This window comes from Elephantulus edwardii, unplaced genomic scaffold (assembly GCF_000299155.1).
Source record: "Elephantulus edwardii isolate Elephantulus edwardi_28Jun2011 unplaced genomic scaffold, EleEdw1.0 scaffold00037, whole genome shotgun sequence".
NCBI lineage: Eukaryota > Metazoa > Chordata > Mammalia > Macroscelidea > Macroscelididae > Elephantulus > Elephantulus edwardii.
The window spans coordinates 7,236,090-7,259,770 of NW_006399787.1; the positions used below are offsets into that span (position 1 = coordinate 7,236,090).

Genomic DNA, 23,681 nt, shown 5'->3' on the forward strand with positions numbered 1-23,681 from the left:
ATAATACTTATAAAATGAGAGGGTAGATTTGGTTAGGGCTTTGTGGAAGGAGTTCTCGTGTTCTCACCCCACAATATTATAAGCCATCCCTTACACTGCTATCCCAGATCTACATTTTCCTTCACATTGTCCATCATGGAGGAGAAGGTACAAGGATATATACTTCCCAGAAGCCTCAAGGTTGCATCTAGTCTTGACTTAATGATGAAAATAATTTATAGGAAAGTTGGCTTGAATGGTCTATAAATGGTCTATACCAGTCAAGAGAATTCCTTCATGTTCTGGTAATATTGAAAGCTGCTCTGGAAAGCCAAATCACCCTGGAGAATAGTCTTTTTTCATATGATTTTTCTGTTTAGAGAGTTGTTACTGTTGTGTACCATTGAGTTGGAACTGACCAATAGCTGACTCTCCAGCAGGTTTTCAGAGGCGCTTAGTCACATGGGAGGAGATTGCCCATCCTTCTCCCACAGAGGACCTGTTGGATTCTAACTGCATGCCTTCAGGTTTGCAGCTCAGTTTCTCACCACTGGGCCACCAGAGCTTAGAGAGTAGAGTAGGTCATTTATTCCTTTCAAACCAGAAGAGCTGGATTTTTTTGGCTTTTCTAGAAGGCAACTTGATCGCATTCATGACCAAGCTCATTAAGCTGTATTATGCTAATCAAACCTATGATGACCAGCCACACTGATTTTAGATAATCTTATTTCTACTGTGTTGGAGGCAAGGATTCTGAAGCTTTGTCTGACATACTTTGGACGTACTGTAAAGAGAGACCAGTCTTTGGAAAGGGACATCATTCTTGGGAGGGTGGAGAGACAGCACAAGAGAGGAAGACCATCGATGAGATGGATTGATTCAGTGACTGGTGTAATGAGGGTAGGTAGATCAGAGAAAATAATGTTGGCACAGGTAGAGCAAGGTTCAGAGCTGTTGTACACAGGGTCGCTATGAGTTGCAAGCAACTTGATGGCACATAACAACTCTGTTCACTCTACTTTCTGTTTTGTTTCTTTTTTTTTTTCCTAATACGTACCGTGTGCCAAGTACTGTGCTAGGAGCTGGAGGTACAGAGGTGTATAGGACTTGGCTGTTAAGGAACATTTACTCTTGGAAGAAATTGCAGCCAGTGCTCAGAAACGAGCACTGTGGTTTATTACGGATGACTGGCTTAGTGACAAGGAGCTGCACTGCTGATCCAAAGGCACATGGTTTGAATTCACCAGCTGCTCCAAGGAGAAAGGACTCACTCTCCTTCTGTGCCATCTACTACCTCTGAAAATCCACGGGAGAATCAGTCGGTTCTGGCTTGATGATGCACAACAACAACAGCACTATAGAGAAATTGTTAGGAGCAAGAACTTTGAAATCTGACTGCCAGGGTTGCTAGCTGTATCACGTAACCTCTCTTTCTGTACCTCACTTTCCTCACATATAAAAGAAAAGAACAGAAGGATTGTCCTCATGATGTTGTAGTGAAGACTAAAAGGTTAGGGTATGTAAAGTTCTTGGTATGGAATAAACATCACTAAGTGTGGGCTTTTGTAAGGCCTGAAGATAACACAAAGGAGAGGACTTTGAGTCCAGGGGACTCCTCTGACATTTTCTTTTACTCCTATATGGCAGGAGGGCTCTGCTGGCATATCCGTGGGGAATGGTGCTGCTGACCCAAAGGTGGTGCCTCTGACAGTCTGAATCCACCAGCTGCTCAGAGGGCGAAAGATGGGTGTTCTTTTGCTGTACAGTTTCCAGCCTTGCACAACCCACTGCAGGGTCAGCTAGGAGTCAGTTCTGACTTGACAGCAGTGAGTTTGCGTTTTGATGGGTCCCTACTAAAGATTGAGCCTCTTGTTTGTCATTAAGCCTTTGTGTAGCCAGGAGAACTGTGAACCTTCTGTCCAGAAAAATGCCCTGCTTGCTCCCACTCAGAGTTCTGCCGGCGGTTCTAGGGGTTTTATAGACACTCCCTCCGTCACAGTTTAGCCTCACCAGAAAGAGCCCTCTGCTCCTGCCCACTGCTGCTCTTGTCTGGTCCCAGCTGCCAAACTGAACTGTGTCTTGTTGGGTTTCAGGCCCTTCTCTGTCCCCTGGTGGCTCTGGCTGAGCCTGACTGGTGTGAGTCTCGCTGGCGCTCTTGGGGTCAAGTTTGTTGGCCTCTTTATCATTCTGCAAGTGGGCCTGAACACCATTTCAGACCTTTGGCACCTGTTTGGAGACCTCAGTCTTTCACTGGTAAGAGCCCAAGTGTTTTTAGAAAAAACTTCCCCCCAGATATTGCTAAGCAGGAACTCCTGCTGCCACAACAGAGGGCAGGGAGTGGGCAGTGTCAGGGGCATGGGGGAGAAAAAGGGAGAGAGAGGGAGAAGGAGAGGGAGGAAAGGGGAGGGAGGGAGGGAGAGAGAGAAATGAGAGAATGAATGTGAGAAAAGAGAATGGACCAACAGTCTTGGAACAACAGGCTTGGGATTCTCTCTTGGCTTTTGCTTCTGTGATGTCTTTTAAGTACTCTACAAACTGCCCAGCCAGGAGATCTGTCCAGTTCTCCTCAGGCCAAATGTGTGACAGACACCGACTTATGTGATCATTGGTAAAATGAGTGAAGTACCTTTCAGAACTCACATTGTTCCTTTTACCAAGAAAGATTGTTAGGTTTTATAGTAATAATATTATTTATTAAGAGTTGCTTCCCTGCCTGGCACTGTGCAAAATTCTTTGCCTTCATTGTCTCATTTACAACCTTCGAGACAGGCAGATAATATCCTCCTTTTTTCAAATAAGAAAACAGAGACCTAGAAGTCGTAACTTTCCCAAGGTCATACAGGTAGTGAGGGTAAGAGGTGAAGCCGAATCTGGCTCTGAACTCAATTCCCAAGTTAACTTGGTAAGAAATGAGACACAAGAATAAGATATGATTCCTGACACCTCGAGAGATAGTGAGGGAGCTCTGGTGGCCTTCTGGTAAGGAGTTCTGCTGCCACCCCAAAGGCACATGCTTTGAATCCACCAGCCACTCCTTAGGAGAAAGATGGGTAATCTCCTCCCCGTCGATTTACTGCCTCTGAAAGAGCTGACTGGCAGGTCAGCTATGAGTCAGTTCCCAGTTGATGACATACAACAACAATAACAATAAGACAGTGTAGAGATGGACTTAAGAAGGCAGCTACGATCCAGCTAGCGAATGCTGTGTAAGCCTGGAGAAGACTCCCACTAGCTCAGTCTTGCACAGCTTGGGAAGGCATGGGAGGAAGCAGAGGCCTGGAGCGCAGATAAGAAGTATCTAACCATGTGATAGGTGGGGCTGGGACTGCTAGGAAGCATCAGGGAAATGAAATGCAAATATAGGGTAGAGGGGACTGGTGAGTGATGATGAAGGTGACACTGTGTATGCTGTAGTAACTGCTCAGGGTCCTGGGTGACTGGCTAGTCTGTGTTTGAGTCACTATAGCTCATGGAGGGTGGATGATTTTAGAATTTTTCCACACGTTTTTGCCTGTTGTCCATTCTCTTTCTAGTTTTTTTTTTTATCATTATGACTTAGACATAAAAACTTCCATACAATGCACATTAAGATAGGAGGGATAATAAGGCCCTGTGGACCCACCACCCTATGCTGGCCTCTGTTTGCAGGTGACTGTGGGGAAACACCTGCTTGCTCGCATCCTGTGCCTCATAGTGCTGCCCCTGGCTCTCTACACGGCCGTGTTTGCTGTTCACTTCATGGTGCTGAGTAAAAGGTACAGCCCCCGGAACCTTTCAACCATTCATGTAGATCTACCATCAGATCTAGTCCATCAGTGGACGTTGGGATTTCCTGGATGTATAATTGGGATGGTGAGAGGATTATATAGGGGTTTGACCTGTTCCTTGTTGCTGTTTTCTATTCTCTGGATAACCAAGGGCTCGGAATGGTCAGCATGGTCACTTGAAAATGACGAGAATTTTTTTATAGCCTCACTGCCCTTATCCGTCAGCAGATTCCTTGGCTAGCGGCAGCCACCCTGGTGGCGATCATAGTTACAGCACCAGCTCCATTTAATGAAGATTAAAGTCTCAGAAACTGTGCAGCATTTCATATACATGATCTCATGTAATCATAATCATTTGTGAGTCCTTTTGAATTTCTTCTCAGTTTTGCAACTGAAGCTCAGAAACGTGAGCTGTCTTTCCTAAGATCACTCAGCTAATAAGCAGTTGAGTTGGGAGTTGGATCCTAATTTCTCCAGCTCCATCGCTCATGTCTGTCCCTCTGAGCTGTACTGCCACCTCACTTGTACCTCTTAGGCTTACTGAGCACAGCTGTCCTTAAGGCTGTTGGGAAATGGCAATTTTTGCGCCATTCAAATAACTCTCTTCTGCTCCACCTTTCTTCACAGTGGTCCTGGCGACGGCTTCTTCAGTTCTGCCTTCCAGGCCCGCCTTTCAGGGAACAACCTGCACAATGCCTCCATCCCTGAACGTGAGTGTCCCTGGTGTCTCCCACAGAGATAGAAGAGCAGAGAGTTTCCTGGGGGCTGAATTGGAAAAGACATGTATGACAGCTTGAGTTATTTCAGCCTATAAAGGGCAGAGTGTGAGAAAAACCCAGTTAGATGTAGGCAGAGTTCTGCAGAGAGTGAATCAGGACAAAGGAAACGCGGAGGAACACATCCTGAGTAGCATGTCCTTTGATCCTGCAGAATCCCCTCACTGCATCCACAGGCACATCAAAGCCAGCCCTGTGGGGATGCGACCACAGAGAGTGTGGTGACAGAACAGACTCTCCAAGGCCCGTGCTGGCTTCCACCACGGAGTTTCGTGACCTACAGAATCTATTCATTTGTTCACAGGCAGTAATTGAGCAAGTGTTAGCCACACTGAAGACTGTAGGAGTGGACGCCCTCCAAGAGCATAGAGGTGTAGAGAATCTGCACCCACTGTGACCGTGTGTTAAATATGTAAAGAGGGAACATCGAGCTGTGGTGCTTGGAGGGGGTGAGAGATCACTTGTACAAGGGGCTGGGGGGGCCAGAGATGGAAGGTACTTAAATGGGGCAAATTGTCCTAGAGTTGGGTCCTGGAAAAATGCACTGATTTAAATAAAAGAGAGAGAGGGAGGAGAGCATGCATCATGCAGGAGCCAAGAGCCAAGGAAGGGGCAAAATTTAATGTAAATGTTATAGGTTGAGAAGTATAGAAAAATAAGGCTGAAAATAGATTATGAGAACTTGAAATTAGTGGTTGAGATATTTGAGTTCTTTAACTAGGCAGTGGAGACCCACTGGAGGTCTTTGAACAGAAGAGGCCAGGAAGCCTATGCTGCAGAGAGGTGATGGATGGCAGAGTGCATGATGGTTTGGAGGCAGGTGGGTCCTCTGCGGAGCTCTGGCAGGAACTTGAGCTGAGCGTGGCAATGGCTCCTTGAGAGTAATGTACAAAGGAGATTAGATCTCCTTGAGGTACGGGTTGCATCTTACTCATTTCATCTCCTCAGTGTCTTGCACGGCATCTAGGACACAGGGGGCTCTGTCAAAACTGTAGAGAGAGTAAGAAATAGAAAAAGCAGGAGAAAAAGATGGTTTGGAAGGCAGATACCGAATTCTACATAATGGAGGTTGAGCTTGAGGAGCTCAGGGAAATCCACACGGTGGAGCCAGTGGGCTTGCTCCTGGTACTTTTGAAAGAGGAACTAGCCAAATACAGAGTAAATGATACTGTGATCTGTAAGCAAACTATAGGAAGAGGAGAAGAGAGCTGAGGTAAGGTTACGGAAATGTCTCGGGAAAAGGAACTAGGGAAAGAAGCTGGTGAGGAGCAGTCCAGGCACAGAATGGGACACAGAGCATTTCCAGAGGCAGAGGTGGTCAGTGATGTTCAAAGCTGCAGATGCTGGCCTGCAACAGGAATTTAGAAAAATCAAACTCCAAGACTTAGTTCCTACGTGCTGTATAAAGCATGCAGCTCAACAGTGTCCTCTTTCATGAAGTCATCTTCTCCTTCCTCCCTGGGATGACATTTGCCCTGTCTTGCTCTGGGCTTCCACCATGTCACACATTGTCACAATTCTGCAACCCTTGTCTGCTGCCCTGCACCTGTCAGTGTGTAAAGCTGCCTTCTCTCAGACAAGGCCACAACAACGTCTTGCTCCTTTGGATCTACTGTGCAATCAGTAAGCTCTGTTGCTAGAATGAATGCGGCAAGGAGGGCAGGAGTAGGCAGTGGAGGGTAGAGAGAGACCTGTTTCAGTTGTCTGCGGAAAGGTGGGCCAGCCAGATTCAGAGATTGAGCTGAGGAACAGTAAAAAGAAAAACAGACTCATCAGTGCCTGAGGCTGCAGGAGATGATGTTTCTGGGCAGGCTGTTTACTCTGTTTTTATGTTGGTTGGTTTTTGTTTGTTTGTTTGTTTTTGTTTTTTTCTTTCAGTTGAGATCTGGGGAGGAGAAGCCAAAGCTTAAACTCCACTATTGAATAGTTTAAGCAGGTTCCAGATTTAAAGACACAAAGTTAGTTAGTGAAAGTATCTTAAAAGTCTCAAAAAAAAGGCGATCTGACAGAGGGTAGAAATTATTGAACAATATTATTAATACCATACTCAAGCAAAATCCTGCTGAAGATTATCTAAAAATGACTAGAATGGTACATTGATAGAGAAGTACCAGAAACACAAGCTAGAGTTAGAAGAAGCTTTGGCATTAGTCATATCATCCCAAATGTCAGATGGATCTTGGCTTGAAAGCAGAGAGCAATGTCTGTGTTTCAGTGAATGCACAAAGGCATTTGACTGTGTGCATTACAACGGACTGTGGCTAGGCAGCCTTGGGAAGAATGGGAATTCCAGAACAAATGATTGTGCTCATGTAAAACATACACTTGGACCAGGACGCAGTCGTCAGAATAGAGCGAGGAAAGACTGAATGGTTCAAAATCAGGATAGGAATGCTTCAGGGATGCATTCTCCTTTCCTCTTCAGTCTGTATGTGGAATAGATAATTTGTGAGGCTGGACTTTACGAGGAGAAATGTGGCATTGGGATTAGAGGAAGATTCATCAACAACCTATTAGCTGATGATACAACCTTGCTTACTGAAACTGTAGAGGGCCTGGAGCATTTGCTGCAGAGGGTCATGAACTATAGTCTGTAATATGGCTTAAAGCTCAATATCAAGAAAATGAAGATTCTCACCACTGGGCCAATTGACAGCGTCATGACAGATGGAGAAGAGATTGAAATTGTTAACAATTTCAGCTTATTTTGTTCCACAACAAACACTTTTGGCACCAGCAGTCAGGAAATCAAAAGATGAATTGCATTAAGAAAATCTGCTGTCAGGGACATCTTAGAGTACTGAGAAGCAATGCCTGGAGACTAAGGTGTGACTGATCCAGGCCATGGTCTTTACAATTACTTGTTATGCATCAGAAAGCTGGACAGTAACTAAAGATGACAGAAGAATTGATGCCTTTGAGTTGTGGTACTGGAGAAGAATATTGAACATACCATGGACTGCCAAGAGAACAAATAGCTCTGGCCTGGAGAAGATGAAGCCATTCTTTGGAGGCAAGGATTTGGAAGTTCTGTCTCACAAACTTTGGGCATGTTGCCAGAAAGGAGCAGTCCTTGGAGAAAGACATTGTACTTGGAAGGATGGTGGGACAGTTGAGGAGAGGAAGACCTGAGATGAGATGGACTGACACAGTAACTGGGATAATGAGGATAGGGATAGCAGGATAGGGCAGGATTCCGAGTGATTGTGCATAGGGTCACTATGGGTCGTGGTTGATGCAACAGCACATAACAACTGCAACAGGATCTTTAAAGTCCGTCATAACATATGTGAGAGTATCCTAGATGAAGACAGATGCTGCTTCTACCCTTCTTCCATTAGGTGGATGTTTGTACTTTGAAGACAGGTTGCATCTAGTCCTCTGCTGTTATTGCAGTGCTTTGATGACACTGTTAGCACCCCCTTTGTTCTGAAGCTCTCAGGAGATGGGGCTGAGAGCACACATGAGACCACGCACTCACCTCCTCTCCCTTTGACTCCAGGGAGTAAGAAGGCAGCTGTGTCAGCAGAAGGCAGTCGTGGGCTCAGTGCAGAGGCAGCTGGAGGGTCAGTGGGTCAGAGGCAGACCATGCACCTGTCAGCTCACGTCCTCCTCTCTGCTGTCCTCAGACCTGGCCTATGGCTCTGTGATCACTGTGAAGAACCTGCGCATGGCCAGCGGCTATCTCCATTCCCACAGGCACCTCTACCCCGAGGGTGTTGGCGCACGGCAGCAGCAGGTCAGTGTGAGGGTTTGTGCCCAGTTATTTGTGTAAGCTGTTGGTCACGACTGAGTGCACCGTTCTCTTTCTTGCCTCAGGTCCCCTCCCTACGCCGTCTCCATCTCTCCTGCTTGCCGCCTCTCTGTCCACATGCTCGCTATTCCCCTTTTCTCTGACTGGCTGACCGCAGTTTCTTTAGGCTTCAGTTTAATCTAAACCTTAATTTGCCCTGCCCACGACTCAGCCATGTGCCGTCTTACGAGAGGCTTTCTCACACTGTGTGGTTACCTTTTGCACCCTCGTGTCTCTTTGCTACTTGACTGGTAGCTCCTGACAAGCTCATGTGTCTAGCACAGTGCCTGGAACACTGGCTGATCAGTAACGGGTGTTACTAAACGCAGACTAGAAACCTGACTACATTATCCCAAGTCCTGTCTTTGCACAAGCATGACTTTGGGAAAGTCATAACCTACATGTCCTTCAGTTTCTTTTCTTTTCTTTTTTTAAGTTTCCTTTAAACTGGGGGAAAGATAAAGTATCTTTTTCCCCATTGGGTGGTTGTGAAGATTGACTGAGATAATAAAAAGTGCATATCTGAGGGTGAGCTGTAAGTTTTATCAGGATGAATAAATAACACTGTATCCACATTAATCCATGACTATTTTGAGTTGTGTCTGTTGTGGAAGTTGTCTGAGAGGACGAAGCAGGATGCTGGAGAAGTTGGGGTGACCAGTTTGTGGAGGGATCTTAGGTTACAGTAAATGTAACTGTTCAGTAGACATTGAACCACTGAGACTTGTTAAGTGATAAAAGGATGTGATTAGATCTGTGTTTTAGAAAGAGAACTCCAGAAAGAGCCCGGGAATGGATTGAAGGGATGGATGGGCTGGAGGCAAGGAGCTGGTTACGTGCGTGTTGGCAATAATCCTGACAAAAGATGGCGAGGGCCTGAACAGGGACACAGACCGTAGCGGAACATGCTAATGTGAGAACACAGCACCGGGGAATGTCGGGACCACCTCGCTGGCGCCTGTCGGGGTGAGCGATGTCCAGCCCTCCCATCGAGTTGTCAGGGCATGCGTGCAGTAATGCTGCTACACCACGATTAGAACTACAGCGTTGGAGAGGGGAAAGGAGCGTTTCCCCTGGTACGTTTTAGGTGTGGAGCTTGGCTCAGGAGAGAGGTTGGAGTGTGTCGTGTGTGTGTGTGTCAGTGATGCACAGGTATGAGTGGCCTTGCCCACAGAGGGAGTGCAGAGGGAGGAGGCCAGTGGAGGAACCCTGCAGACCGCTGGCGTTGAGGGAAACGTGTGATGTACAGAGCTCCAGCTCTAATATAAGGCTGAGAAGAAAGGAGGGGCGAGTCCAAGGGGAGAGCATCAGCTCTGGAGGGATGGGATTGTCGCAGGTAGTCAACCTGCAGAGATTTCAGAGGAGGCAAGAATTGCTAACTAGCCTTTAAACAGAGCAAAGTAGGCGGCTCGATGGCTCTGACAGATTCTTTCAGTGGACTGGTCAGGACCGAAGTCCTTGCTCAGCGACTTAGACTAAGTGGAGGTGAGGAGGCAGAGGGGGCACAGGGGAAGCAGTTACTGTGAGAGTTTGGAGTGAGGTGTCTCTTATCCCTCGAGGGACCTCTGGTGGCCTTGTCCATAGGGAACTGCACTACTAGCCCAAAGGCAGTACTTTGCTGTTAGTTCAAATCCACCAGCAGTCTCTTCCCATGTGATTTACAGCCTTTGAAAACCTGCTGAAGGGTCAGCTATGAGTTAGTTCCAACTCAGCAGCAATGAGTCTGAGTTTTGAGTCTTGTTGCAAAATGAATCATTTCTCTATGTCATAAAAAATTTCATTTCTCTAAATGCTTGATAATTATGTCCTTTTTAGTTACTAGAAATTTAATCTAAACAATATGTAAGTTAGAGGTGAGTATGTGGAAACTCAGGGCTTGTTGCATACTTTTCTCTAAACCTTAAACTAATTTTTTTCTTTTATTATTTTTTGTGCATGTACCGTCAAATCAGATCTGACTGGTACAGGAGGAAATTGTCCCACCTTCTCTGGCAGAACATCTGGTGGATTTGAGCCATGTACCTCTGGGATTGCAATACAGCTTCTTGCCACTAGGCCACCAGAGCTCCCCTAACCTTAAACTAATTTAAGAAATAAAGTTTATTTACAAAAGAAAGGAGGAAGAAAAAAGAAAGTTAATTCAGGAGATCAGGTTTTGGTATCAGTTTCTTGCCCTCCATTCTTCACATGCCTCTGGTTCCATGGTTCTCAGCTTTGGATCCACTTTAGATTTTGCCGTATAGATTTTAAACTATTCTAGTGTCTGAGACCCACCACTCAGATCCAGGTTCAAGATCTAGGACAGAGCTCATGCCTTGTGCAGTTTTAAAATTTGGTTTTAAGTTGTCCCGATGATTCTAATCTATAGCCAGTAGGGAGAGCCACATCAGCCATGCCATAGTGATACTCGGCCACAGGTGTGGTGTGATGGTAAGTAATCTATGGAGCTCTCATTGCCGAGTGGTAAGGAGTTGTGCTGCTAACGCAACGGCAGACAGTGCAAATTTACCAGATCCTTCACAGGGAGAAGATGGGCAGTCTCCCTCTGTGTGGTTATAGCGTCTGAAAATCCTCTGGAGGGTCACCTGTGAGTTGGTTCAGATTTGATGGCCCACAACAATACATTTGTCCTGTGTTTTTCTGTATAGCGTTCTGCAGTAAAGTGCAGATGGAGTGACCATTCTCTACTATGCAGAGAGAGAGAATGGCTATATTCTGAAGACTGTATAAAGGTCCTCTTAGTGTCATATGCTTATATGTTACTTACTCTGGGGAAGACTCCTCACAAGATGGATTGGCACCGTGGCTGTGGCAGTGGCTCACACAGCGATGATAATGAGGATGGTACAGGGCCAGGCAGAGTTTGGCAGGGCCTGGTTGTGTATGGCTGTGCGTCAGCATTAGCCTGATGGCACCTAAGAACAATAACAAAGTACTAAATCCTTTCAGCCTGCGTGTAAAGACTGGAAAACATGGTGGTGGGATAGAGTGAGCTCAGGGGCCAAGGGGCAAAAGTGTCTGGCTTTGTCATTGACTGAATCACTTAGCCTTTCTCAGCCTGCTTTTCCTTCTGTAGAATAAGATTTTTACTCTGGTCAAGTGACTTTGACCCCGGAGTTCTCCCTGGCCTGCAGTTGAATGTCTTATTAGCATTTCTAGGTTTCTATTTGCAGCTGTTTTTTGAAACATAACCTAAACCCATTGCTATCAAGTCCATTCCATCTCACAGAGACCCTGTCTGATAAGAGTGGACTTGCCCCCCAGGTTTCCTGGCGCAGCAGAGACTGTGGGGCTGGCGCAGGCTTGGGCAGGCTTTCGTTCTGTTGTACGTGGGATTTCTGTGAGTCGGAGTCAACCCAGGAGCACTAACAACAAGACGTCTCTAAGGAAGGAGGCTGCCACACCTTCCCCAGGGTGCAGCTGCTGGGTTCGAACCACTGACCTTTCAGTTAGCAGCTAACTCCTTAACCCCAGTGCTACAAAGACTGCTTTTTGAGACATAACATTTATAAAATATAAAAATGAAAATAATCCCAGAAGATTAGAGTTTGGTTCCCTATTTTGTGTTTAATACTCTGCAACAACAGGATACCTGCATTCCTGGGGAACCTCTTGTTACTAAAAAAAATCCAACTTAAAAACAGATCTTTCAGTATGAAAAAGGGCCATGGACCATACCCACAATTTAAAAAAAAAAGTTGTGTCTGTAGGAATCTTAATGATAATCATAATGGTTTTTGTTTTTAAACCACATGTACACACACACACACACACACACACACACACACACACTCTCTGCATGTGAACACCACGAAACCATAACATCCTTGAGCAAATCCAAGTAGATGGATTCTAGCTCACTTCTGCTGAGGGATGTGGACTTAATTTTTCTCTATGCCCTCAAAACTTTATAGCTTCTTGCATACAGGTTTGAAGTGCCCTCATGACTGTCTTTTTTGGGTACATCTTACTGCTAGTAATATATGAAAATATACCTAAGTTTGTATACATTATGTCAAACTTCCAAAGACAAAAATTGGATTTATAAAGATGAAAATAATAAAAAAGTAATAATAATGAAAATACCATGAGGCATTTGACTTATGTCAAAACTGACTTACGACGTGTTGTTGGAGTAGAACCTATCATAAGGTGAGGATGACTTTCATTGTTACTACTTTTTTCAATTTTATTGTAAAATATATAAAATTTTAAAAATAACCTTTTTAACCACTCACTTCTAGATGTACAAGTTAATGACATTAATTACAGTTACTGTTTTGTGCAACTGTCATCACTGTACATTTCTGAAAGCTTTCCATCACACCAAACTCAGAAGCCCTTAAAAGCACAATGCAGAAAGAGACGAAGAGACAGACTGAAACAGTTCAGTGTGGATAGGTCTCCAAATGTAAAAGGAAGGGGCACGTCCCATTCTCCAGTGATGCTTCTGCTCCCCATTGAGAAAGAGGGGCCCCTTAGGCCTAGTGGCTGGGCATCCCAAAAGCCTTGGACAGTGTTGGTTTGCGGCTCATTGTCTCGTGCCAGCTGTGCTGATAGTTACAGTCTTCTCCCTCCCACCTTCACCTCCCCCAGGTCACCACCTATTTGCACAAGGACTACAACAACCTGTGGATTATCAAGAAACATAATACAAACTCAGGTAATGCAGTGGAGGGAGGACTGGTACTTTCTGTGTTCTTACTCTGAGCCCTTCCTGATATGTCTTATGTCTCCAAAGGAATAATACCATGATAGGATTTCCTGAGCATTCTTTTTCCCCTCTTTACATTTTCACCAATCACAATCACCCTTTCAGTAGTTATGTGTTAGTACTTACTATGTCCCAGGCCCTGTTACAGGCATAGAGGATAAGCAGTGAGCAAAATAGATGCAATTTCACTCTTAAAACTGTCATTTTAAAACCAAGCAGCAGGGCTGAGGCTGGAAAATGTTTCCTGGACATGGTGGCAGGGCTGGTGAATAGTCTCAACTGAGGGCACACGGTAACTGGTCTCATTTCTAATGGAGAACATTAAGCCTTGCAGGTTGCAGCGTGAGCTGTGGCTTGTTATCTTGATAAGACAGGTGCTGCCCACTGGCCATCCCCAGACTAGGACAGTTGAAGATCTGAAAGAGTTGCCAGCCCTGTGGCTAGGCTACTGCTTGCTACCTCCCTTGAACGTCTGCTCAGCTGCCTCTAACTGACTTGGGCAAAGGTGCCCTGAACTACACCTGTCGAGGCTCTTAAGGCTTGATGCTAAGGCCTTCAAGATCTTTCTTTGGTCAGACAGCTAGCTAGCTAGCAGCTGGCTGTTTGTTCCTTCTGCTGCAGCTGAGGCAACAGAGGGCATTTTTTGCTCATCTTCCCATGCCACTGCTGATTGTCCTGTGCCACAGGTAGTCTCTGGGACGCCACCTGGGAATCCTGCCCTGGATCAACTCCACACAGCCACGTGAATCTTTTTTGTTCCTTTTCCCAGGTTCTCTTATTGATTTTTAGATTAGAAATGTGTCACAGTCACTGTCTTTACCTCCTTCTCCTTGATGATATAAATTATGACTTCATTGGGAAGTCTGTCAGTAATATTACATTAATTACATTTTGATCCATGAGACCAAGCATAAGTAGTCTGTCAAACATATATAGTCTGTTATTTCATGTGCCTTCCACATTAAGATGGTTATATTTTAACTGAAGAACTGAGGATTTGTGTGAAGGCACATTTTCCAAAAAATTTAGGATGTGAAAACTTAAGACTTAGGTGTTTGTATTTTTGTTTGCTATGAGACTTGACTCACAACCAATCCCAAAAAACTATATTAAAAAGCTACATAAACCCCCCAGAGAAAGCTATATTAAAAAAATGTTCTTTTCTGTTAACATTACTTATTTGCCATCTTGCTAATTAAGCTTTTTAAGAAGACTTCAATAGCAACAGAGGAATGGACATTCTTATAGTTGAGTTTTCTCATTCTTCTGAGAACCAGCGCTGGAAAATTGATTTTTCCTGACCTTGATCTATTTAGAGAATGTTAGTGTCTCTCTGTTCAGACTGGAAATTTGCAAAGATCCGTTCTGTGTTGCTGTGATTCCTGTCAGCTCCTTTCTTTTGTCATTATTCTTCTAGGTCCTAATTGGCCCTGATTTCCAGATGACACTGAAGTAGTCTTGGTTTTTGGTTTTATTGTGTTTTTTTCCCTGTGTTTTCTCATATCCCTGGTCTCACACTTTAGCAAGTCCTCTGCTGAAAACAAGATAATCCCTGTCAACGTTTGCAGAATTTGTTTGACTTTTAAATTAACTGAACAAATGGTTTCTTGCACAGAATTCCTTTTTAGAAGATTATAACAACTGAATACACTGAATCTCTGTGCTTGAAAGAATTGGCAGACACAGAACCATTTCTGAAAGTAGCCTATGGTCAAGAATCAATGGCGATGAAGGAAGACGTTTAAACTGTATTGAAGGAATTGGCAAAAAAATAAAACCCCAGGAAATGATGGAATACCAGTTGAAATGCTTCAGGAAGCAGATGCAGTCCTAGATGTGCTCACCAGGTTGTGCCAAGAAATGTGGAAGCTAGCTATCTGACCAACAGACTGGAGAAATCTCTGTTTGTTCCCATTCCCAACAAAGGTGATCCAACAGATTGTGAGAATTATCAAACAATACTGTCAATATCACATGCGAGTAAAATCTTGCTGAAGATTATTCAAAACCAACTAGACCAGTACATCAGCAGAGAACTACCAGCAATTCAGACTGGATTTAGAAGAGGCCATGGCACCAGGGATATCATTGCTGATGTCAGATGGATCTTGGCTGAAAGCAGAGAGTACTAGAAGTATGTCTGATTTTGTTTTATCAGCCATACAAAAACATTTGATTGTGTGGATCACAATACATTATGGCTAACATTGAGAAGAATGGGAATCCCAGAACACTTAATTGTGCTCAGACAAAATCTATACCTTGACCAAAAAGCTGTTGTGCAAACAAAGTAAGGAAACACCACATGGTTTAAGATCAAGAAATGTGCACATCACAGCTATCTCCTTTCTGCATAGCTATTTGATCTCTATGTTGAGCAAATTATTCAAGAAGCTAGGCTTTATGAGGAAGAAGGTGGCATCAGGATTGGAGGGAGACTAACTAACAACCTGTATTATGCAGATGACACAGCTTTGCTAACTGAAAGTGTAGAGGGCTGGAAACACTTGTTGCAGAAGATCAAAGACTACAGCCTTCAGTATCAATTCCATCTCCACATCAGGAATACAAAGTTACTCACCACTGGGAAAATAGGCAACATTATGAAAGATGGAGAACAGATAGAAATTGTCAATGATTTCATCTTAACTTGGATTCCCAATCAACACTCTTCAGCAGTCAGGAGATCAAGGGCAGTCGGGCACCTCTCCAAAGTGCTAACGAGCAGGGATGTCACTTTAAAGACCAAAATATACCTGATCTAAGCCTTGATCTTTTCAGTTACTTGCTGTGCATCTGAGAGCTCGATGGTGAATAAAGATGACAGAGGAAGAATTGATGCCTTTGAACTGTGGTGCTGGAGAAGAATACCTAATAACCCATGGATTACCAAAAGAACAAACAGATCTGTCGCGGAGAGTGCAGCTACGGTGCTCTTTGGAGGGAACAGTGGTGAAACTTGGTCTCACTTTGGACATGGTATTAGGAGGGGTCAGTCCTTGGAAAAGGACATCATGCTTGGAAAAGTGGAGAGTTAGTGAAGGAGTGGAAGACTCTCAACAAGATAGGTTGACCCAGTGACTGTAATTATGGGCTCAAGTGTGTCAGAGATGATGGTGATGGCGGCGGCGTAGGATAGGGCAGGGAGTAGACTCATTGTTCATAGTTGCCGTGGGTTGTAGTTGACTTGAATACCTAACAGCAACAGCATGACTACTAAAGGAGCCCTGGTCAAATTGTGCATAACATGGTGGCTGCCAACTGAATGGTTGGTAGTTCGAATCCACCAGCTGCTCTGCAAGAGAAATGTGGGTGGTCTCCTCCTGTAAAAGTTTTCAGCCTCCAAAACCTGACAGAGGGTTGCTGTGAATCAGACTCCACTCAATAAAGTGAGTTTTGGTTTGACTCCTAAAATGAAAATCTTGTTATTTAGACTCCATGTTGAAAATCTCTGGTGGTACTCCGGGACCTGTCCGATAAAGGCTGTCTTCCCACACCTGGCAGCATCCACAGTCTGACCCTGCTTGTGATTCAGCAGCCTCATCTCCTGTACCTGCTCGCCTTCCTGTCCTACCCATGCGAGCCTTGCGAATCTGTTTGCCGTTATTTTGTTCTTTCATAGCTCTGCCTTTGCCCTCCTTGTTCACCTGACAAAATCCTTGAAGAGTCGTTTCACACACCGTCTCTGGAACACCCTTTCTAATGCTCTGAGGCAGTTCCTTTTGGCCCCAGAGCACTCTATTAGTACATGGAGCATCTACAACATTGTACTGTAATTGCTTATGTACTATTACGCCCTCAATTAATACTAGGCTAATAGGTGAATGATTTCAAATACTAATGGTTGTTTCTTCTTGACAGATCCGCTAGATCCTTCATTTCCAGTGGAGTTTGTGAGACATGGAGACATCATTCGACTAGAACACAAAGAGTAATTAAATTTGCTGTTTGGGCTAAATGAATGGAACAGACACCAATGGTAGGGAATTCTTTTAAGCTGGAGATGAACAGAATTGAAATTTGAATGAAGATTTAATAAGTAGAACAAGCTGCTGTGCTAAATAGGAGCCACATTTTATGAGGCTGGAGAAGTGAGTATGTTCCTTTTGCTAGAGGAAGAAAGAAAAAGAAATGAGTTTACTAGAGCTTCTCAAGTGGATACCTTTAGGAAGATCTGGGAGTCTCTTTCCAAGAATATGGCCAGTTTGCTTATTTTAGCTAAAATTGCTGAGATAATATAAAACATCTTAAAAGCATCAGGTTCCTGAAATATGTGGAGTTCCCAGTACAGAGTTCCTATGCCAAAATTGAAGAGAAAGTGAGAATCCAGGGAAACAAATGGGACAGTGGAAGCACTTTTGTCCTGATTTCACAGCTCGAGTCTTGATCTTTGATTTTAATTCCCTCTTGAGAAGGAGGGATTTCAAAGTTAAAGTACAAGCTTCACCCAAAGTGGTAAATTTAAATATGATCTGCTAAGTTTGGAACCTCAAATAACCCCATGTTTAGGTGAGGTTGAACTCAAATCCACCTATCCCCAGGGAAGGCTACTTTGGTACTGAGACAAGGTTGGGGTGGGACTGTGCCTAGTTCTTGAGAGGTTATAGCCACCAGTTGATTCTCACGGTAATTTGTAGCCTAAATTCTTATAATCTAGATGTTGAGATTCTCAAGCTGTATGTTTAAATAGATATGATCCTAGACTATCAGCATCTCTCAGTGTCTGGCTAAGAGCAAGTGCAAATCCTCTTTCAGGGAAGATATTGTCATCCTTCCCCACAAATAGTTTTCATCACAGCGAAGAGTACATAGTAAAAAAATAACGCAGTGCACATGGAAGTAGGTCATCATGTGCAAGAAGCCGTGGAACAATGTGCAGTGGAAGGAGCCCCACGAGGTTTCCTGCACTAAGATTATCAGGGCAGACGTCAACAATTATGGATGTTTATATAAAAAAGAGAGAAGCAATAGTTTCCCTAACTAACTGGATTATAGAAACTGTTTAATTTTATTTTGTTGTTAGCTCTGCTGGCCTGGTGGTAGAGAGTTGTATAGTCAACACAAAGTCAGGCAGTTCGAATCCACCAGCTGCTCCAAGGGAGAAAGATGGGCAGTCTCTTCCCGTGTGATTTACAAACCCGCTGGAGAGTCAACTATGAGTTGGTTCTGACTCGAAGGCACATGACAACAAATATATTTTATTAAGAAAAAAGTTTACTATTCAGTTTACTATTATACATTTCAAAAAATTTCACAGTGAACATTCATTACATATATAATATAGATAAAAGTAATCTATTATAAAATTAAATGCATAAAAAAGAAATTAAACCTTCCTGTCACAGATCTTCACTTTTAAAAAAATAAAGGTGATGGGAGGGTTACCTGCTTCAGGACATATGTACATCAGAAAGTTTAATAGTTTTTCTCTTGTCTCATCAGTCGGACTAGCTAAATATTTCAAAACTCCCAAGTGTGTGGAAGCCCCCACTCACCCCCACCTCCAACACCTGAGCGAGGTCCCTGTCTTGGAATGTAGTCTGGTCCTTCCTCTGTCTGTCCTTCCTGATTTGGACCGTTCACTAGTTCTCTGGATATTTTTTGTGGGTAATTAGGCAAAAAGTTCCCAGTATGTTGTGTTTCATCGCTTAGTTTTACATTTTTCTCAGCTGGATAGCTTTCTATGAATATGCTTGGTAGAAGTACTGTGTGTCTCATTTGAGGTTAACTTAACATGAGAATCACTTCTTTCTCTCTAACTTTCAGAACTTCTCGGAATTTACATAGTCACTACCATGAGGCACCAATGACCCGGAAGCACTATCAGGTCACTGGCTATGGCATAGTAAGTGAGCAGCTGGGCTGTGAGCAAAATGTAAAAAGTTGTAGGTCCTGGAAGAACATTTCCCCTAGAATTCTGGAATGTTGTGGATCAAAGCCTGCACTGGAACTCTAACATCTGGAAGCTTTTTGGGTAGGCCTGGTGTGGGAGAAACAACCAGAGATCTGTTTGTCCCCATTATCAGACATTTATATATTCTAACTATGGTAACTATACCATTTATATATTCTAACACTAAATAAATGTCAACTGTGAGTATCATCTGGGTTCCTTTTAAAGTCACATTGGACAGGAGCTCTGGTGGGCTAGTGGCAAGAAGCTGCACTGCAATCCCAAAGACGCGCAGTTTGAATCCACCAGATGCTTCTCTGGAAAAGGAGGGATAAACTCCTCCTGTGTCAGTTGGATCAGACTTGATGTCACACAACAAGGAAAAAAAACCCCACCTAAATAAATAAATTAAAAAAAAAAAGCCACATTGGACATAGAAGCGAAAGGCCCACCATATGGCCCCTATGGCCCCAGATGAATATGTAAGTTTATCCTTTACCAGATTCCAAATTTTCATTTGCTTTCTTTTTAAATTTTTAAAAAAATTTTTTTTATTATTTTGTGTGTGTGTGTGTGTGTGTGTGTGTGTGTGTGTGTACTGTCAAACTGGATCTGACTGGTACAGGAGGAGATCGCCCCTCCACAGCATCTGGTGGTTTCGAACCGTGTACCTCTGGGATTGCAGTGCATCATTTGTTTTATTTTTAAGCATCACTTCCTTTATCTGTAGAGGGTATTATTTTACATGAATTTTGACTTTTTACTGTCTTAGGGAGCTGTAATTAGTAAAGGAAGCTGTCTAAGAACTTATGACTTAGGAGTAATTTTATGGCAGTTAGTGGGAAACTGTATCTCTGACTCTTAGTCATCCTTCCACAGGTTTTAGTGCTTCATCAAAGATTCTGGGTTCCATGAAATGAATCTTCCAACATTCTTTCAATTTACTTAACCATATTTTTCTTGTATACATCTGCTGAGGAGAATAAGACAAAATAGCCTTCATTTTTTAAGTCCAGTAGCCAGACTAGAGCTTTGTGGCTTGGATGGCCCAGATTGATTTCTGTTGACATGAGCTCTTGTCTTGCATTTAACGATTTAAAGGCAGAAACATGTTTAGAACTTAAGTTCTAGTCTTAGGAAACAAAGAATTGGATTTCTGGCTATAAGAGTTACACTGCTTTTCTTGGATATAATAGTGCTGGGGCAGTATTGTTAACTACTTGGAATATTAATACGAACTTCTTCTTTTTCATCTCATTTGTTGAGACTGGTTCAGGCTGCTTTGACCTTTATAATATGGTGGCATCTGAGAGGTGTCGCTTTCATCATCTGCTTCTTCTGACATCTTTTCTCTAAAGTCATCTCTTTTATTGTGCAGAATGGGACAGGGGACTCCAATGACTTCTGGCGGATTGAGGTTGTAAACAGAAAACTTGGAAACCGGATCAAAGTGCTGAGAAGTCGGATTCGCTTCATCCATATGGCCACAGGTTGTGTCCTGGGCTCCTCAGGAAAGGTCTTGCCCAAGTGGTAAGTCTCTGGGGGTTTGATGTACTAGTAGAAGCTCACACTTGTCCTGTCTACATTCTAAGGAATATACCAGAAGTTTGTGTTTCCCAGTGATCAGTGTTCACCTCGTGTTTTTCTTAGTAGATAGATAGCTAGTTTGTTCTGAATTGGTACTTAGATGAAGGTAAAAAGTCATCAGAGGTCCAGAGCTCAGAGTTCCAGGGAAACGTTGGTGGTGTAAGTGTTCTGACAGTGGTACATCTGGTTTGTGATAATAATGCATGGTTTTAACACATTTCTTTCTAAATTGGGAATGTATTATGCTAGTCTACCCCTGGGGCAGTCAAAGAATATACAAATGTGAAGTTGTTTTTTTTAAAAAAAAAAGGCTCACCGGGTTGAAAAGAGAAAGGTTCCATGGGATTGAGGGCTGTAGAACCCACTTGGTGGACTTCAGGTCTCCTGAGGAACATGTGACTGCTTTTTACAGGGGCTGGGAGCAGCTGGAAGTTACTTGCACCCCGTACCTGAAGGAGACCCTCAACTCCATCTGGAACGTGGAGGACCATTTTAATCCCAGATGTGAGTCAGATCACGGCTTTCATTGACATTGGTGGAAAACGTGTAGAAGGAACTCATGTTTTAGAAGAGTCTGACCTCTTTTTCTCATTGCTGCCATTTTCTTCTTTGTCTCTTCAATTTAATCTCTTCATCTGAACCACCTGTACCTAAGTGTCATGGATTAAGTTGTGTGTCCTCCAAAATATGTGTCTGTAACAATGCAGTGACTTTGTAAAGAGGCATCAGGGTGGAATGCAACACCTTAGGACCCAGGTTCCTACACTGGGAAACTCCTGGAGCCACAAGACACAGAGAGAAAGCCTCTCCCTAGAGTCAACACCCTGAATGTGGACTCTAGGCTCCTGCCCTGAACTGTGAGAGTCTAAATCTCTGGCTGTATGTTTGTTCTCACAGCTCAAGCTGGCACCTTTTCCTTCCCTTTTACTTTGTCCCTGAAGTGACCAAGGACCTCACGAGAGACCTGGGCTGGTTTTCTCTTCTCATTTGCCTGCCTTTTGCTACATTTGATTCTTCTCCTCCTTGTTACCTGAATGCAGGTCCATCTGTCCTGTTTCTGCCTGGGCTCTTCTATGCTCTTCATGGGTTCAACCCCATTCCCATCCCATCTCCAAGGGTTGATTCCTGCCAGCATTTCCCTCTATGCTCTGGATAAATCTCTGTCTCTCCCCACCTCCAGCCAATACTTCCGCAGAAAGCGGCATGCACAGCCACGATCTGACCTGGGCTCACCAGGTTCTGCTTGGACATTTCTGTATCAGAGTCATCAACTGCATAAATCTTTGGATTCATCATCTGTCATATTATCAACTGACCCCTTCTGTATGGTTGATCTTTCCTTGTCTACGAGTTATGTACTTCTTCTTACTCTTAATCTAGCCAAACCAACTAATTAGTTAACTAACTAAAAAACTCTTTAATGACTGTGCCGTGGGCCACGCAGGACCATGGGGATGTATTGTTGACTGAGGTAGACTTGGTTCCTGCCCTCACAGGCGAGCAGCCAGTGAGCCCCATGGTGGCAGGTGTGCTAGCTGTGGGACCAAGGTGGGAAAGCCTTGTCGTCCGTCTTCTCTGTATTTCTGATGAGTCTGTTTGATGAAAGAGGTGATCAAGGATTGGGCCAGGCTTTCATCCATCTCCTCAACACTTACACTGGCTATTGGTCAAGGAAGGCTAGTGCTGACCTGGTGGAGAGTACGTACAGGCAGGTGGGAGGCTAGAATGTGGGACTAAGGCTCTCCCCCTGTCATTTCTTTTTCCAGTGCCGAACATCAGTCTGGACGTGCTGAAGCCCAGTTTTCCAGAGATCTTGCTGGAGTCGCACATGGTCATGCTCCGGGTACTGTGGCTCTTCCCAAGTGGCAGGCTTTTCTAAGAGCTCTTTAAAAAATACCCCAAACTCATTGCCCTCAAGTCCATTGAGAACCTCCATGGGGTTTCTGATGCTGTAGAGATTTGAGGAGGAGACTGCCTCACTTTTTACCCCACTGGGGAGAGTTGGTAGATTCAAACTGCAGAGCATCTGGTTAGCAGCCCAGCGTGTATTGAAGAACTCTGGGGCAGCTGTAAATTTGGCTCAAAATCAGTCATGGTGTAGATCTACTGCCCTCTTGTGGAGAGCTCTGAAACTGTTTGCTTTTACACATTTCCTTGCTCTTCAAAGGCATGGCCTTAGTCATAGAATGATGATGATGGTGATGATAACAATACCAGCGAATATTTCCTTGTTCTTATGTGACAGGCAATGCTTGAAGCACTGAATGTGTGTATATATTCCTTTATTGACTACTTATGATCCTATGAAGACTATTATTGCCAGTTTGCAGATGAGGGAACTGAGAGGTTAAGGAATTTGCCCAGATAAGTGTAAGTGAATCCAGGCTTCAAAGCCAGGTGACAGGCTTCCAGAGTCACAGCTGTTACCACTATACTCCTCCAAGTCACTTTGAAATCTGTTCACATAACAGAGCCCCCCAAATCATAGTGATCTTATTGGATAGCATAGAACCCTCATAATTTCATTCTGTGGTGAAATTACTACCAATTTTATTGGTAGCTAATCTGAGGAGCTCGGGTGGTGTGGTGATTAAGTTCTTGCCTCTAACCAGCAGATTAGCAATTTGTTCCCATCAGCTGTTCTGCAGGAGAAAAGACCGGGTGTCCCTTTCTCCTAGAGATTACAGCCTGGGATACCCCTGAGGCCCTCCTCTTCTGTCCTCTCAGGCCCCTGTGAGTCAGAGACAACACAGCAGCATACAGTAACCACAGCACATCTATGTGTATCTCTTCCATGCAGCATAGAGCCCCAGCCACGAGCCCACTCACATTCCCAGAGAGAAGCAAACTGTGAGAGGGCGTGGTTGAGTCTGTCAGGGTTTTCTCACATGCACTCTGTGTACTTTCTGCATCCTTTGTCACCTGCTATGCTGCTCAGTGGCGTTTGGCACACACATTGTTAAATGTGTAACAAGCGTTATGTATGGTGGACAGGTTTTAGTAGTTGTTGTTGTTGTTATGTGCCGTCGAGTCGTTTTCAACTCATAGCGACCCTATGCACAACAGCCCTAAACCCTGCTTTATCCTGCGCCAACCGCACTGCCTCTGACACACCCATCCCGATTTACCCCAGTCACCGAATCAATCCATCTCATAGAGGGTCTTCCCCTCC

At 44.1% G+C, this 23,681-nt stretch overlaps 1 protein-coding gene across 1 annotated transcript in view; it reads left to right on the top strand.

The window, feature by feature from the left end:
- Positions 1 to 23,681, top strand: part of POMT2 (protein-O-mannosyltransferase 2) — a 57,667-nt gene that overhangs the window by 24,051 nt on the left and 9,935 nt on the right. Inside the window, 10 exon segments of the mRNA XM_006884651.1 lie at positions 2,073 to 2,232; positions 3,628 to 3,734; positions 4,374 to 4,456; positions 8,152 to 8,261; positions 12,912 to 12,978; positions 16,891 to 16,960; positions 18,796 to 18,874; positions 20,301 to 20,452; positions 20,922 to 21,013; positions 22,276 to 22,352. Of these exon segments, the coding sequence (XP_006884713.1) occupies positions 2,073 to 2,232; positions 3,628 to 3,734; positions 4,374 to 4,456; positions 8,152 to 8,261; positions 12,912 to 12,978; positions 16,891 to 16,960; positions 18,796 to 18,874; positions 20,301 to 20,452; positions 20,922 to 21,013; positions 22,276 to 22,352 (997 nt within the window).